Source organism: Micromys minutus (genome assembly GCF_963924665.1).
Source record: "Micromys minutus genome assembly, chromosome: 1".
NCBI classification, from domain to species: Eukaryota; Metazoa; Chordata; class Mammalia; order Rodentia; family Muridae; genus Micromys; species Micromys minutus.
The window spans coordinates 190,002,638-190,011,330 of NC_137969.1; the positions used below are offsets into that span (position 1 = coordinate 190,002,638).

General features: G+C 37.3%; 1 protein-coding gene across 1 annotated transcript; it reads right to left on the minus strand.

Annotated features, from left to right (window-relative positions):
• Nucleotides 1-434: 434 nt before the first annotated feature.
• LOC308417055 (ubiquitin-conjugating enzyme E2 variant 2-like) lies at nt 435-761 on the minus strand (the record flags this gene model as incomplete). The annotated part of the gene is made up of 1 exon (XM_080912151.1): nt 435-761. One exon carries the CDS (start codon nt 759-761, stop codon nt 435-437), a length of 327 nt encoding a protein of 108 aa, XP_080768277.1.
• Between the last annotated feature and the right edge of the window lie 7,932 nt (nt 762-8,693).

Below are 8,693 nucleotides of genomic sequence, written 5' to 3' on the forward strand. Positions count from 1 at the left end.
TCAAGAATGACCACAATTGGTGACTGTTCATTACATCTGCTACTTGAAACAATTCAGCTGCAGCTCTATGTATGATGGAAAAGCCAGTTCTGCTCCTTTTTCTTGAGACTTTACTTTCAGAAAAACAAAGGTGTCCATGGCCACCTGACACTCTTTTGCCACGCTTCTGTCCTAAACCCCTGAGTTCCATTTTGAATACTTTAGGTTCATGTTTAAATGAGAGTGCTTTAAGAAGAAAAGAAAAATTGTGCTGCATTTCTCTTGTTATCTGAAAACATAATTGGTTTACATATATTAAATATATTCTTACAACTGTCCAGGTCATGCTTACCAACCACATTTTTTTTTTAATTTAATGAATGGGTATTTTGCATATTTAATCAAGACATTAACATGAGTAAAAGGTTGCTGATTTAAGACAAGTTTGAGATCCACTAAAAATAATTGTTGCATGTCTGTCCTTCTGGTGGCCATGGAAGCTTCATATTTTCCTTAGACATCATAAGATGAATTAGATTTTGAAGAACAACTTTACTGCTATAGGAATTTTGCCATTTTGCTAATACTAGTATGCTCCGTGTATTCACCATTCCACAGTAATTATTGATTTCATTCATACTATTTTTTTTTGTTACAAATCTAACTGATGGCGGAACTTCTGGGAATTTAGATCCACATTCTACTTTCAGGCTATATATTCTGTTTTCATAGTTTTTCCTTGGTGGCCCAATAATCATGCCTGTCCATCTTGTAAGTGTCATGTCTTCATCATCTTTAGGGCCCTATCTAACCATACCGTTACCTACTTCTTTTGGCTTTCTTCAAGTTCTTCTAACAAGTGAAAATTATGAGGAACTTTAACTTTTTGAAATGTAACAATCACAAAATTCATTTAACCTCTTTCATTTCTACAACCTAAATTCAATAAGAACTGTGGAGACCAGCATCTTCTCCTACTACCAGACACACTACCAGCCACCTACTGTAGAGAAATCTAAGTCATTCTTAAAAGGACATGGAAAATATTTCTCCCAAAACTCTGATGTTGCTTGCAAAAGAACAGCAGTACACATATTTCTAGGTAAAACAGATTTCTTAAAACCACACTGATAATGGTTGTCTGTCACAAAATCAAGAAATTTGTTATACTTATGTACTACAAAGCTCAGTACAGTAAGAGGATTGGTGACTGCATTGCAAGAAAGTAAATCACATGAGTTCATCACAAAGTGGGACACTCCCTCCCCACTGTACATCTGTTTTTACAAAAACCATTAAACTTCTGCTGTAGGGAAATCTAAATCCTGTTTAAAGAAAAGTGGACAGTTTAACTGATACAACTCTGAAGCTGCTTTCATAAGAACATCTGTTCATGTGCCCTAGGTAAATACAACATTAAAAAAAAACCCACAAGAAATATGGCTGTACTTTTACAAGAGATAGAACTTTGTTTTATCAGTGTACCACATCATTCTGAAGTACTATAAACATGTCCTGACTGTTTTCCAAGAAAAAAGAGTATATGAGGTCATTATTGTAGCACTTCAAAAGTTGGGTTTAGGTTTGGGGTTAGAGTTAGCATTAGCTATAGGATTTTGGATAGGGTTAAGAACAAGAGTAGAATAGGAACAAAGAACACACTAGTACATGATGTCATCTTTAGAAAACACATGTGAAAAAGTAACCACCCAGGACACCTTCAATAGGACAAAACAGAAGTCTACAGAACAGGAAAAGATTTTACCAACTCCACATCTGACACAGGGATAATATGCAAAACATATAAAGAACTCAAGAAACAAGACATCAACCAACCAAATAATCCAATTAAAAATGAGATACGGATCTTAGTAAAGAATTCTCAGCAAAGAAATCTCAAATAGCTGAAAACACTTAAAAGAAATGTTCAATATCCTTAGCCATAGGGAAATGCAAATCAAAACAACTCTGATATTTCATCTGTCAAAATGGCTAATATTAAAAAACACAAGTGACATCTCATGCTGCCTCTGACATGAAACAAGGAAAACACTTCTTCATTGCTGGAAGGGGTACAAGCTTGTAAAGCCAATTTGGGAATACATTTGACAGTTCTCAGAAATTGACAATAATTCTACTTCAAGACCCAGCTAAACTACCTCAAGGCATATACCTAAAGGACACCTCAACCTATGTCAAAGACACTTGTTCAACTATGTTCATAGCAGCTCTATTGGTAATAGATTGTGGGACAGATAAGTTGTCTTTGGAGCTCTAATACCCAATGGAGGTTGGTTGAAGCCCTGAACATAATGGAAGGTGCTTTCTGAACTTCTGTAGATTTAGAGACCCACGCTGCCTTCACAGTGTCACAGTGGCACAGCCCCACTAGACATTAGCCACACCCCAAGTCTTGCCTTCACTGGAGGATGTGATGTAGACTCCAGCCATATGGGCCACTCCCCAAGTCCCTCCCCTGCACAGAGATGTGACTGAATGTAATTCCTAAGTAGAAACAGGACCACCTAAAAATATGAAAACAAGATCTCCTCAATCCCTGAGGCCAAACTAATAGGAAGCTGGTTGTCAAAACATTTCAAAAACCGTACTTAAACAGAGGCTGGGCGCAAAATTTAAGGACACATGCAGAAATTATTCCTTTGAGTTTCTTTGTTCTAGGAAAGTTGTTTTCACTGAGAAGGCATTGTTCTCTCTCTCTCAATTTTCCATGCCCTGGCCTGGCTCAGCTTCCTAACAGCAGGCCAGGATTCACGCAGGGCACTGTGCTGTTGGGATTTAATCTCAACACCCTGCTGAGCACAACCTGCTGAGACTTAATCTCAGTGCCCCACTTTGCTTGGTTCCCAAGCTTCCAAGCCTAGTGACTAAATTGGCAGAGGCTGCACTCTCCAAAACAGAGACTTGGTGGGACTTTGCAATCAAAAGCCCACAATAGTCAGAAAATGGAAACAAACTAGATGCCCTTTTTTTAAAAAAAGATACATTTACACAATGTAGTATTACTCAATTGTTTAAAAATAAGGCAGGCAAATGAATGAGACTAGAAAAAAATCATGCTGAATTAGGCCCCATCCATTTGCCTGCCTTGAATAACATGTATTCTGTACTATATCATCATGTGCCTGGTCCTCAGGGGGAAGGGATGCCCCAACATGGGCCAGCCAGAGGCACCCTCTTCCCCCAAACCTCATCACTCCTCCATAAAACATATCCCCACTCCTCTCCACTCTCTATCTTTTTTTTTTTTATAACATTGGTGCTGAAACCCGGGACATGTATTTTCTTTATCTTGTTATAAACACATTACCAGCTAATACCAGAGATAACCAGATGGGAAGAGGCAAGCACAAGAACATAAGCAACAGAAACCAATGCGACATGGCATCATCAGGACCCAGTTCTCCTACTGAAGCAAGATCTGGATATCAAACACATGATAAGATTATCTCATCATGATGATAGAGGACTTTAAGCAGAACATAATAAATAGCTCCCTTAAAGAAATGCAGAAGAACAGAGGTAAACATGTAGAGGCTCTTAAAAGAATACATAAATCCCTTAAAGAAATTCAGGAAAACACAACTAAAATAGGTGAAGAAACTGAACAAAACCATCCAGGATCTAAATAATGAAGTTTGGCAGACAAATGCATAGAACTTGAAAATAACATTCTTAGTGAGGCTACGGGGTCCAAAAGGACACACGTGGTATATACTCACTTATAAATGGACATTAGCTATAAAACACAGGGAACACAAGCTGTACTCCTCCCAAGAAGCTAAACAAGAAAGAAGGTCAAAATAAGGATGCTTGAATTTTACTTGAAAAGGGGAATAGTCATTGGACACAGATGAATGGAGGGATCTGGATGGAAGAAGGGATGAAAATGGGAATGGGGGTTTAATGATCAGGTATGGAGAGAAATTAGGGAGAAGGTCATATGGTCATGACAGTGAGTGGAAATTTGCAGCTGACAGGGGTAGGGAGCATCTCCAGGATGTGCCAGAGACTAGGAATATGTTTCTGAGTCTCCCAAGAATCAATGAGGGTGATTTTAGCTGGGACTCATAGCAGTGGGGATTTGGAATCTAAAGAGGTTACCTCTGGAAGCTAGACATGATCCTCAGTAGAGTAATAAGAACACCAACCAACAAATCTTTTCACCCCAAATTTATCCTATCCACAAGAAATGCAGGGATGGGAGAGCAGAGGCAGAGGGAATGACCAAGCAATTATTAGACCAACTTGATACCAATTCTATAAGCAAACTCAAGTCCCTGCCGCAATTAATGATAGTCTGTTATGCTTGCAGAGAAGAGTCTAGAATAACTGACCTCTGAGAGGTTATATCCTGCAGCAGATTCAGATGGATGCAGACACCCAGAGCCAAACAGTGGATTGAGTTTGGGGAGGGATAGTAAGTCCACAGGAAGACCAACAGAGTCAATTAAACTGGACCCTTAGGGTCCCTCAGAGAGACTGAGCCAGCAACCAAAGAGCATATATGGGCTGGACCTATGTTTTTGCACATATGTAGCAGATGTGCAATTCCATCTTTATATAAGTCTCAAACAACTGAAGTGGGGGCTATCTCCAAAGCTGTTGCCTGTAAATTGGATGTTCTTCTAGCTGGACTGCTTTGTCTGGTGTTAGTGGGAGAGGATGTACCTAGATCTACAGAGACTTGATGTGCCAAAGTATGGGAATACTCACAAGTCCTCCACTCTCAGAGTAAACAGGGAAAAGGATAGAAAGAGGGTCAGTGATCTGGATGTAAAATGAATGGATAATAGAAAAAAGAAAAAGAAGAAAATGAAATAAGTTGATATTAGATTTAATGTTTATGATACTACTCTGAAAATAAAAGTATTTTTAATGGTTTTCAAAAAAATAAAAATGTCAAATGTTTTAATTGTGATAAGCAAGTTTATTTTAAAAAGGATTATAGTTAAGGTATTCCAAGAAACAATATTTTCTCTAGAGATAATTTAAAAAGACCTCAGCCTTCTGGAGTATGCAGAAGGTGTGGAAAAGATGAGCTTGGACTAATGAATCCAGATCAACCAAGGGAGAGGTGGAAACCCTTTACCACCAGGAAAGGCCCTACCTAAGTGGCTTCTTGAGGGTTCCTAGACCAAATAATATCTAATCATTCCTTGCCAGCATTGGAGAAACTCAATCACAAAACAATTGAGAGATTTGATTTTTGTTGTTAAAAACAACACTGCTCCGAATGTAATTAGGACAGCACATCTTTAGTAGATAAAAGGAAAAAATTAAGAGGGAACAGAAATGAAGAATTTTGGCAAACTACTATAAATGGTGAGAGAACAAAGCTAAAATTGCAAATAAAAGGTGTTGAAATTGAGAGATGAATAGACACAGGAACAGATGTAACATTAATTTCACCAAAATCTTGGCATCCAGATTTGCCATTTCAAGAAGTAAATATTCAACTTCAAGGGATTTGAACTTTATTTCAGGTGAAATAAAATATAAAATGGGCTGAAGGACAAATAGAAAAATTGAAGCCATATGTGGCTACTTGGGGGGAATATGACTTGTTGCAGGAATGGAAAACACAGATTAATATTTCTTCAATCTGAGAAACAAGCCATAAAAGAGGAATGCTTTTGAAAGACATATTAATGAGTCTGTATATCTGACTGATAGCTGATAATGGCCCATACATGCACAATAACTTCACACATTTTACAACCTTAAGATTTACCTGATACATGAAGACAAATGACAAAAGAGCACATGGCCTGCCCAGTCAATCAGATGATGACAGCAACAAGGGGAAGATGTCATGGACCAATGGGGCATGGGTGGAGGGTATAAGGGCATACATTAATTCTGGAATAGAGGAGTCTGCTTCTGCTTCTCACCCAACTTCTGAAATCTGTGTCATTCATTCTGTAACCCTCTAAGAAAGACTGAGGCATCCATATTCTGGCCTTTCCTCTTTTTGAGCTTCATAAGGTCTGTGAATTGTTTCTTGGGTATTCAAAGGTCTTTGGGGCTAGTATCTGATTATCAGTAAATACATACCATGTGTGCTCTTTTATGACTCAGTTACCTCACTCAGGATTATAGCTTCTAGTTTCATCCATTTGCCTAGAAATTTTATAAAGACATTGTTTCTAGTGGCTGAGTAAAGGTACCATAATTTTTATATCCATTCCTCTCTTGAAGGACATATGGTTCTTTCCATCTTCTGGCCACTATACATAAGGCTGCTATGAATATGGTGGGACATGTGTCCTTGTTATGTTGGAGTGTCTTTTGCGTATATGCCCTGGAGTGGAATAGCTGGGTCATTAGGTAGTGTACTATGCCCAATTTTCTGAGAAACTGCTAAACTGACTTTCAAAGTGGTTGTACTAGCTTGCAGTCCCACCCAAAATAGAGGAATGTTCCTCTTTCTCCACATTCTTGCTAGTATCTACTGTCACCTGAGTTTTTGAACTTAGCCATTCTGATTGGTGTGAGGTGGAAACTCAGAGTTGTTTTGAATTGCATTTCCCTGATGACTAGGGATTTTGAGCATTTCCAAAGGTGATTCTCAGCCATTTGATATTCTTCAGTTGAGAATTTTTTGTTTAGATCTTTACCTTATTTTTTAAAATAGGATTATTTGATTTTTTTGGAATTAAACTTCTTGAGTTCTTTGTAGATATTGAATATTAGTCCTCTATCAGATGTAGGGTTGCTAAAGATCCTTTTCCAATATGTTGGCTGCTGTTTTATTTTCTTGACAGTGTTCTTTGCCTTAAAGAAGCTTTGCAATTTTATGAGGTCCCATTTGTTGATTCTTGATCTTAGAGCATAAGCCATTGTTGTTCTGTTCAGAAAAATTTTCTGTGTGTCTATTTATGCTATGATCTTCCCCACTTTTTCTTCTCTTAGTTTTAGTGTACCTGATTTTATATAAAGGTATTTGATCTACTTAGACTTGAGCTTTGTACAAGTAGATAAGATTGGATTGACTTGCATTCTTCTGCATGCTGACAGCCAGTTGAACCAACACCATTTTTTGAAGATGCTATCCTTTTTCCATTGAATGTTGTTAGCTCCTTTGTCAAAGATCAAGTGACCATAAGTATGGGGTTCCTTTCTGTATCTTCAGTTTTGTTCCATTGATCTACCTGCCTGTCTCTGTACCAATACCATCTGGTTTTGAAAATCAGAATTGAGCTGCAGTACAGCTTGAGGTTAGGGATGGTAATTTCCCAGAAAGTTTTTTTATTGTTGAGAATAATTTTTTTATATCCCAGTATTTTTGTTAATCCAAATGATTTTTCAAATTGCTATTTCTAACTTTATGAAGAATTGATTTGGAATTTTGATAGGGATTATATTGAATCTGTAGATTGCTTTCAACGAGATGGCCATTTTTATTGTGTTGATCCTTCTAATCCTTGAGCATGGGGGATCTTTTCATCTTCTGAGATCTTCAATTTTCTTCTTCAGAGATTCGAAATTCTTGTGATACAGATCTTTCACTTGCTTTGTTTGAGTCACATCAAGGTATTTTATATTGTTTGTGACTAATATAAAGGATGTCATTTCCCTAAGTTTTTTCTCAGCCAGTTTATCCTTTAAGTAGAAGAAGGCTACTGATTTATTTCAGTTAATTTTATATCCAGCCACTTTGCCAGAAAAGAACTATAAAAAGAGTCAACAAAACTTGGAGCTGGTTCTTTGAGGAAATCAACAAGATTGGAAAATCCTTAGCCAGATTAACTAGAGGGCACTGAGGAAGTATCCAAATGAACATAATCAGAAATGAAAGGGGAGAGATAACAACAGAAACTGAGGAAATTCAAGAAATCATCAGATCCTACTACAAAAGCCTATACTGAACAAAACTGGAAAATCTAGAGGAAATGGACAATTTTCTAGATAGATACCAGGTACCAAAGTTAAATCAGGATCAGATAAATGATCTAAACAGTCCCATAATCTTTGAAAAAATAGAAGCAGTCACCAAAAACCTCCCAACTGGGCAAAAAGCCAAGGACCAGATAAGTTCAGTGCAGAATTCTATAAGACCTTCATAGACGACCTAATACAAATATTCTCCAAACTATTCCATAAAATAAAAACAGAAAGAACACTACCCAAATCATTCTTTGAAGCCAAAATCATGCTCATGCTTAAACTACACAAAGACTCTACAAAGAAAGAGAAATTCAGACCAATTTCCCTCATAAACATCGATGGAAAAATACTCATTAAAGTTTTTGCAAACCCAATCCAAGGACACATCAAAATGATCATTCACCGTGACCAAGTAAGCTTCATCCAAGGGATGTAGGTTCAATATATAGAAGTCTACTAATGTCTTCCACTGTATAAACAAACTCAAAGGTGAAAAACATTTATTAGATGCTGAGAAAGCATTTGATAAAATTCAACAACCTCTCATAGTAAAGTCTTGGAAAGATGTGGAATTCAAGGCCCATACTTAAACATAGTAAAAGCAATATACAGCAAACCAGTAGCCAATATCAAACTAAATGGTGAGAAACTTGAAGCAATACCACTAAAATCAGGGACTAGACAAGGCTGCCCACTCCTTCTACCTATTCAACAGAGTACTGGAAGTCCTAGCCAGAGCAAATAGATAGCAAAAGGAAGTCAAAGGGATACAAATTGGAAAGGAAAAAGTCAAAATATCAGTATTT